We start from the raw sequence: 17,996 nt of genomic DNA, 5'->3' as shown, positions 1-17,996 counted from the left end.
ATTTTTATAAATATTAAGCAGATTGTTTTTTTAGATTGCAGCACAGTTGCCAAAAGCAAATTAGAAACTGTCTTTTATTTTCAAAGATATTTCAAATTTCAAAAACCCAAAAGAAAAAGTGATGCTTTTGAAATATATCTGAAAATCTTTACCTGTGAGGATGAGTCAAATTGAGGGCAAATGACTTAGAGATAGATATGCTCATCATAATTGACTTTTTGGTTTCAGTAACATTTATAGTTGCCTTACATAATGAGAAGAAGAAAAGACCTTGAACCGGTGGAATTTCCTCTTATCTTAAGACAGAACAGAGTTACCGTCTTTAAAAACTATAAGTTGCCGTCCTTTGGGACTGAGATATTCAAAGTGTCGGTAAAAAAAAAACTGACCTTTTCCATTTCTGCAGTATTAGGCATGTAATTGTTTTATCTTTAAAGGATGAGCAGCTTATTCTTGGACTTCACTTAAGCACCAGAAAGTGGAAGAGACTGGTAGAAATGGCGGTATATCATTGACATTTAACTCGATTTTGAGGCTGTCATATTTAAACTGGCAGGACGCTTTATTATTTTTTTTATAATCTATCCTTTGATCTCTCAACGTGATGGCATTTCCACTCCAGCAGCTGACCTCGTCCCTCCACAGGCTCCGTTGTTTGCACCGGTGCTGACGGCGTTTGGAAGTGGGAACAACCCAACAACAGCACCAGAAAATGGTTGCAGGGGATGACTCAACAGGTTTAAAACCGCTGATACAGCTGAACTTATTTGCATGTGTTTCCCAGGTCCTGCTCGGCGTAAGAACGCTCGCATTTGTTTAAACTACTTCCCTAAAGCATTCATCACAAACAGGGAAACCTCGAACTATTGCAAACAAATACATCACAAGCGGAAGGGGGGAAACCCCTTTGATGTTTCAGGAATATAGCAAACATTGTGACACCCCCTTCTTCACACAGGCTCATGTAAAGTGTCTGGATTTCCCCGCTGACCTGCGTGAGATCAGCTGCTGCATCAATCCTCAATACAAAGGGAATTGTAGCATGAGGCTTCAAAGGGATGGCACTGTGCAAGATGAGCAGCGTTTCAGTCAATCATAGGAAAGGACTGTGTATCATAGCAAAAAAAAAAAAAAAAAATTAAAATAAGGGTTTATTCAAGGAGTGTACATGCTGCATGCAACCAGAAGGACCTGCTACAAAACATTCACTTTTTGGGCAGCAACCAAACACAAGCCTCATCTGGATTTAACAACAGGAATGTCAGACATAAATAAACACATTTTCATGGAAGCACAGCTGTGCACTTTCTTCTTTCCTCTCATCTCCCAAACTGAAGACAGTTCAAAAGGCAACAGAAATGTAAAAGTCCAGTGTTGGAATCCAGGTTTCCTTTCTGTCAGTATTTGTTGATGCCAAATACCCGAACACCATGGAATTGTGGGAGCTTGGGGAGGAGAACGCTGAGAAGGGAGCAGGTGTTGATGAAAAAATGCGTAGGATCGTATTTTGTGTAGAAACTTGTGAGAATATACCTGTAAGGAAAGAGAACAACAGAATAGAATTAGATGCTCATTTAGACAAAAAAGGACACAAAACTGTAGGTTTAAAAATACTGGCGATAAAAATGAGAATTAAAAACTTTTTTTTTGCATAATTGTTCCCAAATAATACATTAAGGTTACAAAGCTGCTCAAACCCAGGTGTCCCTGTGAGAAGGTAAACTCCTAATCATGAAATATTAAGTTCAGTGAGTTCATCAATCATTGACAGTAAAAGATGGACTGGACTGAGTGACTGTGACGTCACCCATAGAAAATGGTTTACTGCCGGCTCCAACCAAATGAAAGTCAATTAAGTCGCAGCTTTTTCTAGATACGTATTCTGCCATGCTGGAGCCAGACAACATCAGTAAGCAGTAATTGGTCTAAGTGTTGGAAATCCACACACCTACTACTTGAAAGCGGACTCTGGAGAATCTGTCAAACGTTTCCAATGTTGGACCTGAGACTACATACCTTTGAGGCATCTGATTGGTCAGTATATAACTTAAATTACAGAAAAACGACAGAAGAAATGCATATTAAAAAATTTGAATTAGCAAGAACGTGTGAAAAAATGTATCAGATCAAGAATGGTTACTCTGACAAATAGAATGACGGAGTAATAGGCTAGCTTTTACTTCTTTATAGACGTCTGTGGGATTTTGGCTTCTTGGAGCCAGCAGGTACTTCCTGTTTGGAATGTGTGTGTGTGTGGGGGTGTGGGGGGGGGTGGGGGGGCGGCACTGGTCACTCAGTCCAGTTCTCACATACAGTCAATGTGTTTAATCGAAATGTGTTTGGACATTTGAGTCACAAAGGTTTGAACACTGAGATCTGCTGTACTGCTTAGAATTGAGACCAAAGAGGAAAAGTCCACTAAAGAATCATTGAAGGAACATATGCTGTGGAAAAAAAAGTCGCTGACAAGCATCAGTGTGGAAAAGTTTACAAAGCAATTTCAAAGTTTTTGGAACACCAAAGAACCACAATGAGAGCCCTTATCTTCAAACGGAGAGAAGTTGGATTTGTGGTGAACTTTTCCAAGAGAAGCTGCCTACAAGCTAGAGGTGACTCAACCAAGTGGAATTGTTTTATGACCCTATTGAATGCTTTCCTTGGAAATTTCATTGCAGATAAACAAACAGGACATTGTCTGCAAATGGGCCTTGTGAACATTTTCTCACATAAAGGGATGACCAAACTTTTACTTTGACATCATTACATCTTGGTTCCTTAAAATGGGCCTGAGCCTCCTGCTCTCTTGACCCACAGCTTCCCTGTCACACCTCAACTGTCTCATCTTCCCACCTTCAGCCCTAAGTCATCATCTCACATTCTCTCCAATAGCATCAAGAAGGTGCTGATGTCTCCATCTCCTCCTTCAGCCTGTTTGTGTGTAATAGTCAAGAGAAGAGGAATGAAACTACAGGTCCAGATGGTGTTAGAGCCAGAGTCCTGAAGGCAGACCAGCGATGTGGGCATCTGCTGCACCTCTGCAACCTTAGCCTGCCATAGAACAGACTCCAGTGCTTTGGAAGGCATCCTGCATCATTCCCAACTCCTAACAGTGTTTTTCAACCGTTTTTGGCTAAAAAATGTTGATTAAAAATATAAAAAGTAAAACTCTAAAGTCTGTATTGATGTACTGGCCCGCCACGATCTCACAAGCACTTTTTGAAATAATAGAGGCACAAACATTTTAAGTTGAAGCGGTTTTTCCTAAAAGTTGTGATGATTAGCAATTATAATTTTTCAACTAAATGAGTTGAAAGTTTGTTCAGGTAGTTGTTTTTCCCTCCAGTTTATTAAAAAGCAATTTCATGTAAACTTTACAAAAAACAAAAAAAAAATTATATTCGTTCCAAACAGTCATTTCTTAAAAATATATATAATTTGTGCAAGAGCAATTTAAAAATACATATTTAATCACAGCATGTTTGATGAATTTTAGACAAAAAAGGCCAACATTTTATTCATGTTTGTAAGTTTAATTGTAACTAAACAAAAAGTTGTAATCCTTTTCCTTTTGTCTAAATCAAAAATGTAACTTTAACAAAAAGTGTATTTATTTTTAGCTGAATTAAGGTTTCCTTTTAGTTAAATTGGTCAGTTGGTCACTTCACTGTAATGTAATTTATTTTACTTTCTTACTTATATTATCTTCAAGTTTTTCAAAAGTGAATTAAGTCTGAAACCGAATTTGTTCTTCAATCCAGACATTTTTAGAAACCACTTCTTTCTTTTATAAAGAGGACTTGGACCAAACACTGGAGTCTGACTTTAATTCTTTGGTTCTCCAACACAAAATTGAAGGAGAAATAAACTGTATTCCTGATTTCATCAGGAAGACTTGACAACTGTTAGAACAGATGTTTGCATCTGTTGTCTTCGTGACAGTGCAGGAAGAGACGCTGTCACATTATCCCAATGCATCATGGGAGTTGAAGTGTAAAGCAGGCTCTGAGACCGGATCCAGTGGGAAGCTACTAGGGGGGCACGGATGATCTGCAATCTGATCATTAGCCCCGGTTCTCCACAGACGTGTGCCGCGTCCCGTGTGTTTCATTTAAGTCACTTGTCCGTTCACATCAAACACAATTCTCGCATTAAGTTCGCATTCTCTGCTGTAGTTTTAACCTGCGTTAAAGCCGCTGCTTGACGCTTGTCCAAAAGTGTGTTTGCATACCCGTCGCGTGTGGGAGGAGCTACTGTCAAAAGTTTTTCTCGCCCTCCTAGTGAAAGACACAGAGGATGCTGAGAGGTCCGGTGTTTTTTTGAAGAGCTCCACAAAGCTGTCAGCAAACTACTCAGTGCGCCTTTTTTGATGAACACAAAGCCGACATTCTGATGATGGTAAATGTTTTTAGACCAGTGAAAACGAATAATTTCCCGCAGCACATCTGACCTTCTCTCACAGCACACTGGTCAAAAAACACTGTCCTAAGAAATCTCATCTCTGACCCTAACAACAACCACAGAACTGTTGCCCTAAACATCCCACGTCATGCAGTTTCCTGATTGCCATAAAGCTAAGGCTGAAGATGCCATCTGCTGAAACAGACTCACCGTCATCCTAACAAAAGCAGTAGCACAGTGAGCTTCGTGTCCTTTGATGACTCCACTGCATTTAGTGTGTAATAAACTCCAAATGACACACACAGACACCTCCATCACCACCTGGGTTAGAAACAACCTTTCAAACAGACCACAGTTTGTCAGACTGAAGGATGGAGTCTGATCAGGTCATCAGCAGCCCAGTGACACTAAAACTATTTTCTCATTTATTTTCCCCCATGAACACCTCAGAATTTTACAACAATCTCATCAGCAGAAATACTGGGAGGATTTTGGCTGTATCAGAGATAGAGAAGTAACTAAGTACAGAGGACTAACTAAACACATTTTGATTTCAAAAAGCTTTTAATATTTTTAATTTTCTTTTAAACTTGAGCACTATGAGGTTCAGAGATCGAATCTGAAGGGTGTTACAAACTCAATGAATAATAATTATTATTACTAGTGGATATGTGATGATAACTGCATTAAAGTTCTGCAGACCCTCAGTGTGGCTTAAAGATGATCGTCAGTAAATCTGGACTGTACTTGGACTTATTGAAATTTAAGGATGATAAGAGAGTATGTGCTCCCAATTTTGAGTCTCGGTTGAATGTTTTTTTAAAGTTTACTCTTTAAACCACAAATCAGTAAAGGAGAAACAAAATTCAGTAACCATTTTTGGATTTTCTTTCTTATGACTTTTTGCAAATTTAATTGAAGAGCAGCCGGTCACCCACTCCTATATTTTCATATTAGAATTCGAACTGTGGTTAATAGAATGGGTGCTGTTCAGTGGAGATCAGAACAATCATTACTGATATCTGAGATCAAAGAAAGGCTCAAAAACGGATGGAAATTCATGTTGGCAACACCAAATAGGTGCAACCAAGATGCACAATAAGCGTGTTTGAGATCACCCAGGTGGACGCGACGCTGCGCAGATCACCTGGTGTGTGACATGTGTTTTTGTTTATGCTCTAACATCACCTGTCAATCATCACAAAATATCACCAGAAAGGGTGATATTTTGTGAAACATTGCATTATGGGAAATGTGTCCTGATGGTTTTTGTAGTTAGTGATCAATTAAAATAATTTCTAATATCTATTGATTAGAGGCTACCGGTACATACATCACAAACATTAAAATAATTATAAAAGATATAATAACACAGATCATACTGAGGAGAGGCATACTAAAACTAAATTGAATGTTAAGGACAACAAGTTCCTGATCTCCTTCAGTCTCGCTGCAGCTTTGACTTCAGGCGAGGCGCTGGTTCCTCTCAAACACATCTATCAATGCATTTCCCACACGTATTTTTTAGTGTGTCACTACATGCTGTTGCTCGCACGTGTTTAATGTTAAAGCCCCATTAGCTGTCACGCATGTAGGTGTGGGACATTTATTCTCCGCAGTGACCCATCACCCGTGGGAGAGGTGTGCTGCAGTAAACAGCTGCGCACGAGAACAGTTTGGTTGGGGTTGATACGCCACCGCGCGCCTAACCGTAACCATAACCTTAACCCTCCCCTGGATCCGTGCGACCCAGAAAAAAGTTCAGCATGGACTGTATGTATTTAGAAAATTACATGCGAATAAATACGTTCTAAAAAGGAAAGTAAGGAACTCCTAAATGTGTTCTGGGGAGGGGGCTGTCAGGTTTCCTGCTTTAAATGTTCTCCTGCTTTCAAGCCCGGTCAATGTCACGCCCCCAAGAGTCATATACCCCACTGTGATTGGTTAGTTTGTCAGCTCTCCGCACAAACACAAAGTGTCGTTCATACAAACTGGCGGGACGCATTAACATTAAACTTTCATATTAAGGCGGGGGCCGCAATATATTATCTTGGGGGCCGCACACAGCCCGCGGACCGTGAGTTTGAGACCCCTCCTGGTTTACACAGCTAGCTTACAGCCCCTCCCACCCTCGACCTAACATTACAGGTGCAACAAAAATGGCGAGCGATATCATCCAGTTTTGAGGCAGATGCTGACATCTAAATATCTCTTCTTGGCACTACAACTTGCTACAGCACATAGGTGTTAACTCTTCATCATCTTTCAATTCCTCATGCACACCTGAGCGTGAGCGCGCATGGGGGGGCGGAGCAATGAGCTTTTGGCATGCTTATGTCACAAAAATGCTTTCTTTTTTTTTCAAATTATTTTATCTTGTCTGCTCCTGATTCACAACGATTTGAACAAAAAAATACTCAGAAATGCAATTTTAAGCTTAATGTTCTTAATATATGCCCTCCATCAGAAAAATGCCATAAGAACATTTTTTACAAACATGATTTTCATCAGGGGGGTGGGGTTTAATAGACTAAACTAAAACATAACTGAAACTATTTTAGAGAAGAGACAAAGTACATCGTCCTTCTTGAGGAAACTGAAGTCCTTCAGTAATTACAGCAGGACAGTACATATCTTCTATAGGTCTGCTGTGAAAAGTGGGCAGTAGGTAGCAGCATCATTCCTAGCAAGAGGCTGAACAAACTGAGATTCTGCTCTGGAACCTCTAAAATTGATGATCAAAAGGAGGACGAAAACCATTACTTTGAACATGGAGCTTGCTCTTCATAACAACAACTCTAGAGCAGTATCTTCAGCCAAAGCTTTCTTCAAACCTGCAATTACCCCCGACCCCTAAAGGATGTCCTTCCTACCCACAGCTCAAACAACTAACAAAGACTCTCGCAAGAATAGAAAATGAGTTACCACTCATTGTAATTCCCCTTTGGATTGACAAATTTGTATTTAGTTGAATTGAAATAATTCGGCAGACTGCCAAAGAATCAGAACCTCTACAGGTAAAAATCCAAAAGTGCTGCTACTTACATTTATTCTTAGGAGGCCAAAAGGGTCTGTTGAGATTTTAGACACTGTCTCTGCATTTTGACTGCGTTTTGGATAACAAATACAATGTTCCCTCAATGTATCACGGTTCACCTTTCATGATCTCGCATATTTTTTCAGCGTTATGTTCTTCTTTTTTTGGTACAGCACAATGTATTCTGTGCTGCAGACCTTATCAATCTCCTCTGTGCCATGTCTCCGGTACAGAATGTGTTCATTTTGCCACATTTACACAAATCCTCAATCGTGAACAGATCTTGGTTTTCATTCTATAACATTGGACTTATTTTTCCATGAGGATATAAACTTTGAGAGTTTAAACCAGAGAGAAAAGTGTGAAAAATGGATTTTACAGCCTTCAAACGTTTATAATCCAACATTTGTTAGAAGTTATTTTTAGAATGTAACGAGGGACCACAGTAGTGTACACCACTGTGCAGTACATGATTTATTTGGCCAAACACACGAAACACTGAGGAATTAAGGATAATGCACCTTTTTTTTTCCTTCAAAATATGGCTCTTCAATGCGAACAAAGACAACACTCTGTTTGACAGATAAATGCTGTCTTTGCAGCACATAGGAAACCTAAGGTATTTTTGAACTTGAGATGCAGAAAAAGGACCTTTGGGACAGTTGACTGTGTCATTGACTAGGTACATAAGGGACTTTTCTGTTTATCCTGCTGGGAACTGTTCGCTGGGGTTAAGTGCAACCGTGAACATAAATTAAAAAACTGTTTTAATTCCAGGAACTTCCCCGCCGTGTCTGTCCTGAACTGCATGTTGCGTGTCTGTGTCTGCCGCCTGACTCGTGTGCAGAATATGTTGCTTCTTTGTGCTGTAGAGATAAATCCCTCCCTATCAACAATCTACACCCCCTCGACAGAATGCAAATCTGGTCCACATACTGAAAGTAAAACCCCCTGCCAGTTATGCAGAAAACTTTTCAACGTGAGGAAAATTTGTGCTTACAGTACAATGGGTGAAATGGTGAGGAATTTGCGAGAAGAAGTGAACTGGATGCCGTTGTCCATCTGTTCCCAGTGTGTGAGGAGCCGAGCTTTGCCCTGGTCTGGGGTTTCGAAGGGGGTCCCCTTCACTGTGTGTAGAAACAGGTACATCGCCTGCAGAGAAGTGAAGATGTGCAGCAATTTTAAAATGTGGAGGCAGCTCAGCTTTCAACCTTGTTATTCATTATAAAAGCCATTCTCTAGAAACAAACTAATTGTAAGGGTTTTTTTTTGGATATAGTGAAAATGCATTGATATTTGAAAATAGGGTAAAAATCCCCTGTGGTAGTGGTGAGGATAATCAAGTATGATAGATGAACATCATATCAAACACAAAAAATTAATCAAAAGGCTTTAGTAAATAGACCAAAGTAAAGAAAACCACATTTCTCAGCCAAGTTTAAGTAAACTGCAGCAGCAGATTTCATGAACTATGTCCTGTTCTACTATAACAAAAAAAGGATTAGTTATCATAAATAGCCTGTTAAATTAGGGGTCATTAATTAAAAAGTATAAATAACCAGTTTTTTTTTCTGCTTAGTTTTTAAGTTTAAGGTGTCTTCGAATTAAAAAACTGTCCTGATGACCTTGCTCTGCTTCATTCTGATGCATCCACTTGCAGAGAAAATAGATCCATGTTTGTCTTTGTTTTCCTCGTCTGAGCTGGATTCCGGATCAAAACTGTACGGTTGGACTGCTATAATTTTGTTCATCATTTTGTTGCACCACTAATGTTAAGTTGGGGTTTTGAGGGCTGTAAGCTAGCGAGAGCAGTGTAAATAGATGGATTATGGGAAACGGGGACAGGCTTAGCCCGCACCAACAGTTCCACCCACAACTTAGAGGAGAATTTTTTAATGAACAAGAAAATGACACAGGTTTTCTTTTTTTTAAATTTTGACTAAAATGTCGCTATTGTAATTAAAAGACCACTGGGGACACTTTCAAAATAGATCATAAGATGATTGGAGTGGGACTTTTATTTTTTTGCAACTTGACAAAAATGCCAACTGATTCTTAATGGCGGTAAGGTGCAAGGCGTTTTTAAATACAATTAAAAACTAGCAAACCTCCCGATCATATCCCAAAATGGTAGAAAACTGTTAAAATTGAGCTGATTTACTGAATAGACTGAAATCAAAGTTGACAATTTAAGCCAAGAAATCATTCTACCACTGTAGTAGCAAATCCAAACTTTTAAAAATAATGGAAATCTGATTTAGCAGAATTGAAATCCTAGAAGAAAAGCTGCTTTTCAGGCAAAACAAAAAAACCTAAAGCTAAAATAAATAAATAATTGATTATCAATCAAAATACACTCAACATACCAGGAATCACAAAACAGGTTTTTTCCGTAGCTACTACATTCTGAGCTTAATGTACTTCATCTGAACACGTGTATCTTTCTGATCAGATGTCTGAAGGAATTGTATTGATAGCGTGTGATTACACAAGTATTTTTTTTAATTAATTGAATATTTCTAAAGATTCTAACTTGTTGGGAAGGTTTTCAGCCTCAGTTTACAACAAGCAAAAATAAGAACATAAATAATGGATGAATAAACATTAATAAAGAGAGCAGCTTCATTTTTTTCCTCTGCAATTAAATAAAAAATGCTTCAGAGTAGGTAGACTAAGATTTGTGCAGGATGTGATTGTGGTAACGTTTTACTTTTTTGACTGTAAAAAATTAACATTGAACAATTTGGACTGACCAAGTTGTGGATGACATTTGTGAGGGTCCAGACAAGCGGCACTGTGAGGAAAGGAATGCTGAGTAGAACGACGTGCAACACGACAGTCAATAGGAGATAGGTGAGCCATATCCCTCTGCTGTTCATCACCCTGGTGTTGGGGTTCACCTCACTGTGAGCTACGCCAACATTCATCTGTAGGAGGAAGAACAAATACAGTTTACACTCTGACAGCTACTAACAGATTAGATTAACCCTTGTGCTATTTTAGATGACCCCACCCTCACATTGACGTGTTCTCCCTACCATGACAAAGGTGGAAAGATTTCATGTAATCCATGGACACCAGTGAAGATCACAAATCATTGAAGAAAAAAGGTTCAGCGCACTGTCTAGTGGGTCTAGATGACCCAACTCCCAATGTTAAAGTGCCTAGGATAGCACAAGGGGTTACGCACGTTGGGAGTGGGTTAGTCTTAATGAAGACCCTGTTCACAGAGGTAAATGTGGACAACCTCAGACCATAAAGTAAAGAATATTAATCATTTATTAAAGCCTCTCAAATAGAGTTAATATAATTGCAGCACTGTGATTCCAAAACATCTTTTGTTCAAATTGCAATAAACTTTGCATTTCGAACTGAAATCTGGTTACATTAACTATGCTGCCAAAAGCCCCAATTACAAACCATAAAGACAACTGGATAAAACCCCCGGGAAAATCGCTGTGGTACTGCAACGACATGGACTAACCAAGAATGCCGAGGAGTTAAAGGCTGCTACCAGAGTAACCTGGGCTTTTTTAAACGCAGTCTAATCACCTTCACACCACACTGCTGCTGTAAATGCTGCAAAAGTTCATACTTTTTAGTAATCCATTATTTTTTTCAGAGTTGGCGAATTTTATCTGTGTAACAACTGTACTTCATAATCCCTATTGAAGAAATACACACTTGAAATACAACTTGAAGTGCAACTAATTGACGCAAGTTAAACTGATTTGCAGAAATATACTTTTTGATAATATTACAAGTTATTAGGATGCGCAAATGTCAGTAAAACCAATCAATGTAAACTTTTTTTAAAGCCCCTAACTATACAAACTATAACAAAAAATTACAGTAAGTAGGGAAGTACTGTTTCAGTACAGCTCCTTCTGAATATGGTGGGTTTTTTTTTCTGCATTTACAGTGTTTCTTTATGATGAGAGATTGTGACGAGTTGTATTATATTATTTTATTGTTCCTTCACCTTGAATTTCTTTTTTGCTTTACACCGGCGGATGCCTGATCCCCAGAGCTGCTGTAATGATTGAATTTCCCCACGGCGGAATCAATGAAGTTGATTAAAACTTGTCAACTGTTTCACTAAATCACACATTAAAAAATATCTAGTATTGATCGTTTACATCAATTAAAAGTAGAATGAGAAACATCTCCGCCCGCTCGATGTGCGCCGTGTGCGAAAACACGCTGCTCCAGTTTCAGACATAACTACCCAACATCTCTCGGCTAACAAGTTTAGCTCTAGCTTCATTTGTTTACTGCTCGAGTTAAATATATATATATATATATATATATATATATATATATATATATATATATATATATATATATATATATATATATATATATATATCCCATAAACTATATCAATTATATCTTATAAAAAAGTCTCACGGTTCATAGTTACTCAGTTCTCGAATCACTTTCATTGCTATTGCAAAAAGTGAGCTTTTTAAACGACGTTCGTCAGCTTGCTAGCATCTGGTTGTCAGGCTAACAAAAGTTATATCGAAATTAACTATCATTGACAGACGTCGTTTCTGCCAGTGTGGTTTAAAACCGCCTGTTAAACTGTATTTGTGTAGAACAGCTCCAAACATTTTCAGAGTGCTAAACAAAAATATTTTATCTGGGACAAACTTTACCTTCCTGTGTTGCGGTAGCTCACCAGGAAATTCCTTTTTTTTTTTTGGTTGTTTGTATGTTTAAACCCCGCCCCCGTATGAATGGGATTGGTTTGTTCCTCCTTGGTGCAAAAGTTTAGCACCTTATAGTCTCATAACAAAAATATTGTTAGAACTTACTTGTGAACAGTAATTCCACGTGTTCTGCTCTCAATATAGCACTAATTGTTGCTTCTAAAGGCTATACAAACAACGGGCATGGTTGTAATTCTATGTTGACTGCAGTAAGTTAAGAGGCTACCCCAGCACGAGTAGACCCTTCCAATGTGGCGACGGCTCTGCGCATGCGTCACCTGAACCTCCAGATTTAATAGATTTAAAATCTGATTTAATTTTAAAACCGATTTGTGCGCGAGACGGTTACTTTTGTGGTATCATGATACTTTTACCATAGTTTTACCTTAGAAAAATCTTTAATTACAACTAAATCTACAAAGTTAATGCTCCCCTAAAAACAGCGATGAAGTTTAGAATAAAAATGTTTCTGCTATCCAACAAAGTAAAATAATGATCACTTTTATCCAAAACATTTATTTCCCATTTCATTTATATAAATACAAAATAAATACAATAAATATTGTCTTAATAAATATACAGCAGTTCCATTGGAAATACAATTTCCATGCATAATGCAGGGTTGGGAGTGGAAACACTCTCCCACTCATTTTCAGCTTTAAGTACAGTGTTACATTTCTGATCAGTGTGATCTTACAGTGAGCCATTGCACATCATCTTTCAATGACAAAAGATGCTCTACATGCATTTCTGTGCTGAGCTGGCTGTGTGTTGAGCGGGATCTCCAGCAGCAAATACTCGAGCAGTGAAAACAGAGAAGGAAAAGAGTCTGTCCAAAGTGTAGCTGCACAGAAGAGGCTCCTTCCAGTGCTCAATGGGCTGAGTGTCTTCTTCACTGTTGACCAAGTTCTGTAGAAACACGGTTGGGATTAGCTGCTGTGAATGTCTGTCATCCAATCTTGAAATGGCACAAGATGACTGGACTTACCAGAGAATCCCTCAGTCCTCCAAGGGTCTTCACACACTTCCTCATGTCTGTCTGCAGTTTCTCCAGAGCATGCTCCACTTTTCTGGCAGGCTTCATGCAGCTTTGAAATCCAGAAATCCTCTTTACTGCAGAGCTGTAACTTTTCAAGGTTTTGAATATCTTTCCAACACAAGGCTGAAATATAAACAAAGACATTAAAACATGAGTATATTAATCACAGATGGTTTTAGAATAAAGTTTTGGTGTACAATTACAATATTTAACATAAAGTAATATGACTACCTCGAATATTATAGTTTGTCTTACCATAGATTTGTGTCTGAGACTGTCAGGATCACACATGTCACTTGCCTGCATGAAAGCAAGCTTGCTGGAGAAGTTGGCCTGATCTGTTGATCCTTTTTTCACCTGCAAACAAATTGTCAATACATTGCATTATGGGTCAAGTTATTGTAGTACTAAGCGAAGTAAATGATGACATTCCCATCAAACATGTATATAATATCATTCCAGCGTCAATACATTTTAGACGTTATTTGAGACAAAATGTTATGATGACAAGAATTAAAAATACCCAAAATCTAAACACTAGTGACGTTATCATCTGCAATGTAAACATATCTGAACTTGCAGAAAGATGAAGCGCTCACCTCTTCTGATGCGTTCTTTGCTATGTAGCTGAGGACCAGAGAGCTGTCCCGTACGACCTCACACGCGTCATGCGCACCGAACGGTGCGCCAGATGATGCGGTCAAAACCGCCAAGAGAATCACGACCGTTGTGTGGCAGAAATCCATCCCGTTGCACTGCTTTGACTGTCTTTTTGTTTTGTTTTTCAAAGGCACTGAAGTGAGCTGTTTTTCCCTGCCTCCTCCTGTGCGCTCGTGCCGGCTGAACGTGGATGTGATGAGAGCAGAACTGTGTTATATAGCAGTGACGCGCGGAGGCGGAATGCCCACTTGGCAAGAGAGGGGAAAACGGGGGTGGGGGGGAAGTCAACCTCCTGTCCCTTTTCACTGTAAAGTACAATGACACATTTGGATTTACTTCATGCTATTTTATTCGTGCTTTAGGTTATATCTAATAAGTAATTTTACTTTCTGATAAACATTTTTTCCCTTTTGTTTTTAGAGACCAACTTTAATTTTGTGTTAAATGTATTTGAGCATATATACGCAATATTTATAGTTCATATTTCACATCTAGACTTAGACTGTCATAAAAATATCATTGAGTTTAAAAACTGTTTACGCAAAAAAAATGCAAATAATTTGAAAAAAAAAAAGGTGAAAACTTAATCATCCTAATTCATTGATGTTACAATGAAAGTAATTATTTTTTCATACACAAACAGAGCCTGACACTGAAAGTTTAAGACTTTGATGAAACTATAAGAGGAAACTTATAATGTGCATAATGAGTAGATCTTAGTAACACTCAACTCAGAGGCAGATCTGGAGATGAGTTACCTTCAAGTTCGAAGGCAAGGATCTAAAACTTCAACTTTCTTTACCCTTTTCTCCTTATTTACTTTGTACTGTGGCATAAAACAACTGGTAATTTCGATTTAATTGTTGTTGCCTTCATATATTGTGTATCCAAAATGTACCATAATAACAATGGATTTATAAGCTCTTGATCCTTAGCCATGACATGTCACTTGCCTCACATTCAAGAACCATTCAATCAATTGTTTTCAGTCAGTAAAAAACTTCTGAAAATATTTTTGTATAAATCATTCTATTGAACCACTGCACACGTTATTTTTATATTGTGAAAGTCTAATCAACAGAGATGATATTTCAGTGGGACTGAAAGGTGAAAGTCTGCCTTTGTTCCAAACTGTACAACAGTTGGGTCAGTCCACGCCTGGTGCTACATTCAAGTTAGTCCTCTTTTTTTGTTTTTGCTTGTTTTGTTTTATGTAATTGCTCTCATAAACCTATTCTTCTGTTTCTTCAAAATATAAAATTTGTTTTACTATTTGGGGTTGCTTTTTGTCTGTGCATAAATTTAAAGTATATTAAAACCATGAACAAAAGTCCTACATTTCCTAATTTATTATGTTAATTTATCATCTAATTTTTTATAAACATCTTTTGCTTTTTTGAATTTCTACTTTCACTTTTATAGTACTAGTTGTTTACTCTGATCTGTTGTTTGTGATGTTAGAATATAGGGAATAATCGGAATGACGTTTTGGAGTCAGACCAAAAGAGCACAAAGAATTAAAAAAAAAAAAAAAAACATTATTTTGGATGTTAATCAAATACATTTTCTCATTCACCCTTTGGGACGTTGTTTTTCCTGGACAAAAATTAATCTAACAATAAAAGGTCACTGGACCTTTTTAAATTTTCTACATGTTCTATACATGCAATGCTGCTGTTTTCTGTTTTATCTTAAGTGATCTTGGATTTTGATATTTTTAATCCCTCACATTAGGCGTTAAAAAATGTGGTTCATAAATTATTTTTTTTAGGTAACTTTGTCTATTTTTGATTAAGATAGTGAGAAATAATCATTAGGAACCTGATAAGCAAACTTCATGATTCATATTATTTTTTTAAAATCTTATAGTGATTATGGGCATCAGCCAGGAAGGGAATCTTCACATCTGATCACAGCAACTTCCTCTTAAAACGTGACTCTTTCCTCTTTTTCTTCATTGAATCACAGATCAACATTACATAGAGTGCACAGAAAAACATTTCTGCCCAATTGGGAAACTAGCAGGAAGTTCTGGATCTGAAAGAGTAGCAAGGATTGTTTCAGGAAAGCACAGCTTCCTTTTTGAGTCAGCTTGTGTTCAAAAAGACTTCTATAGAAAGTTTCTCTAAGCAGGATTTAAAAATATTTTATTTGACAAGAAAGTATTAGCATATTTTCTTTGGGAAAAAAGATTTAGGGAAAACATCAATCTTCACCATAAATAACAAATAATTCAGAATAAATGTTATTCTAAAACATACAAAGAAATATTATTATACTTAATACATAAATAAATATTATCTTAATAAATAAACAGCAGTTCCATTGGAAATACAATTTCCATGCATAATGCAGGGTTGGGAGTGGAAACACTCTCCCACTCATTTTCAGCTTTAAGTACAGTGTTACATTTCTGATCAGTGTGATCTTACAGTGAGCCATTGCACATCATCTATCAATGACAAAAGATGCTCTACATGCATTTCTGTGCTGAGCTGGCTGTGTGTTGAGCTGGATCTCCAGCAGCAAATACTCGAGCATTGAGAATGGAGAAGGAGAAGAGTCTGTCCAAAGTGTAGCTGCACAGAAAAGGCTCATACCAATGCTCAGTGGGCCAAGTGTCTTCTTCACTGCTGACTGAGTTCTGTTGGGATTTGAAATGACATATAAGCTCTTGTAAATGTCTGTCATCCAGCCTCAAGATGGTACAAGATGACTGAACTTACCAGGTGAAGGTGACTCAGGCTGGTAAGCGACTCCACACACTTTCTCATGTCTGTCTGCAGTTTCTCCAGAGCCTGTCCCACTTTTCTGGCAGACTTCATGCAGCTTTGAAATCCAGAAATCCTCTTTACTGCAGAGCTGTAACTGATCAGGGTTTTGAATATCTTTCCAACACAAGGCTGAAATGTCAAAAAAGAAACTTTATTCAAAATTATATTAACACTTTCAAAGAGTGCTTCACAATTTTGACAAATTAAATAATAAAAATTAAAAAAACGTGTGAATGTTTGGATTACCATAGGCTTTTGCGTGAGGCTCTGGGGATCACACATATCTTCAGCTTCAACAAAAGCAAATAAGCCGGAAAAACTGGCCTGGTCAGTTGATCCATTTCGAGCCTGTAAACCATCACAACCTATTAACAAACTTCTTAATGTAACCAAAATTTGTGGATAATAATTTCATAGTTTAATTGATAAAATAGTTAAATAACCATCTAGTTTTTTTCAGATTGAAAATATCCGTACATTTGACCAGAGCGGCTTTAGCTTTCAGAATCCATTTTATTTGGATCCAGATGTGTAAATGTAGTTTTGCACAAAAATATTTTTTTTATAAAAAGCGAAGGTCCTCACCTCTAATAGAGCGTTCTTTGCCAGGTGGTTGAGTCCCAGGGAGCTGATGCGGACGTCCCCACACGCGTCCTGCACGCCGTAAGGAGCGCAAAGAGCTGCGTTCAGAAATCCAAAGAGAAGCACCAGAGCTCTGAAATTCATGCTGAGCAGTTAATTTCCCCTCTGTTGATTTGACTTATGTATTACTTGTGATCAAAGTGACTGAAGTGATGGATCTAAGAGAGCTCTTTAAATACTGTGTTATTTGGGGGGGGACAAACTTGCTGACTAAGTTTGTGTGTCATGCAGGAAAATTCTGAATGGGTGTCCGGGTACTGCCTGTCGGAATGCCCATAGATCAATGTCTTCAGATGGGCTAATTGTTTACAAATTAATATGAAGAGAAAAATAGAAGTAATTCACTCTCGATAACACCATAAAATGACACATTTTATTACTGCGTGCACTCGCGCGCACACGGGTATTTATGGATGTATTATTTCTTTGAACAGAAACGTTGCACAGAAATGAAAATTGCTGTAAAATATGCCAGTGTTGTCTGCCAAGAAGCGTGCAAAGTGTAGCTTTGCCAACAACACAAAAACACATAAAATCCACAATAAAACTGACAAGTAAAACAAAACAAACAATAAGAAAAACCGTAAGAGTTTGAAAGTGAAATAGTAGTCTCCACACATTTGACCAAAAACTTACAATAATTAAACAAACATTAAAAATGCGGTAGCCTATGCGTGTAGAATTACATATTTATATTTTTTATCATCACTTTTGTTGGTTTGAAATGATCT

The 17,996-nt window shown here is 37.8% G+C and overlaps 1 protein-coding gene across 2 annotated transcripts; it reads right to left on the bottom strand.

The window, feature by feature from the left end:
- Positions 1-1,138: 1,138 nt before the first annotated feature.
- Positions 1,139-12,379, bottom strand: LOC101173704 (ORM1-like protein 2). 2 transcript variants are annotated; one of them, XM_004070874.3, is made up of 4 exons: positions 12,256-12,379; positions 10,189-10,362; positions 8,436-8,587; positions 1,139-1,533 (listed from the first exon to the last, which is right to left on the bottom strand). In XM_004070874.3, the coding sequence occupies exons 2-4, from the start codon at positions 10,360-10,362 to the stop codon at positions 1,398-1,400; spliced, it is 462 nt and encodes a 153-aa protein (XP_004070922.1). In that variant the 5' UTR covers positions 12,256-12,379; the 3' UTR covers positions 1,139-1,397. The 2 variants fall into 2 exon arrangements, with proteins under 2 accessions (XP_004070922.1, XP_023812588.1); XM_023956820.1 differs by lacking the exon at positions 12,256-12,379 and adding an exon at positions 12,097-12,189.
- Positions 12,380-17,996: the final 5,617 nt, after the last annotated feature.

The sequence above is a fragment of the Oryzias latipes genome, chromosome 7, assembly GCF_002234675.1.
Source record: "Oryzias latipes chromosome 7, ASM223467v1".
Lineage (NCBI taxonomy): Eukaryota > Metazoa > Chordata > Actinopteri > Beloniformes > Adrianichthyidae > Oryzias > Oryzias latipes.
Note: the sequence above shows the minus strand (reverse complement) of the source record. Positions and strands in the feature narration are given on the sequence as shown.

Coding starts and splice junctions, on each gene's coding strand:
- LOC101173704 (XM_004070874.3), bottom strand. CDS start 10,362: ATGAATGTTGGCGTAGCTCACAGTGAGGTGAACCCCAACACCAGGGTG. Junction 8,588..10,188: donor CAAATGTCATCCACAACTTG/GTCAGTCCAAAT, acceptor ACTTCTCTGCAG/GCGATGTACCTGTTTCTACA. Junction 1,534..8,435: donor ACCATTTCACCCATTGTACT/GTAAGCACAAAT, acceptor CTTTCCTTACAG/GTATATTCTCACAAGTTTCT.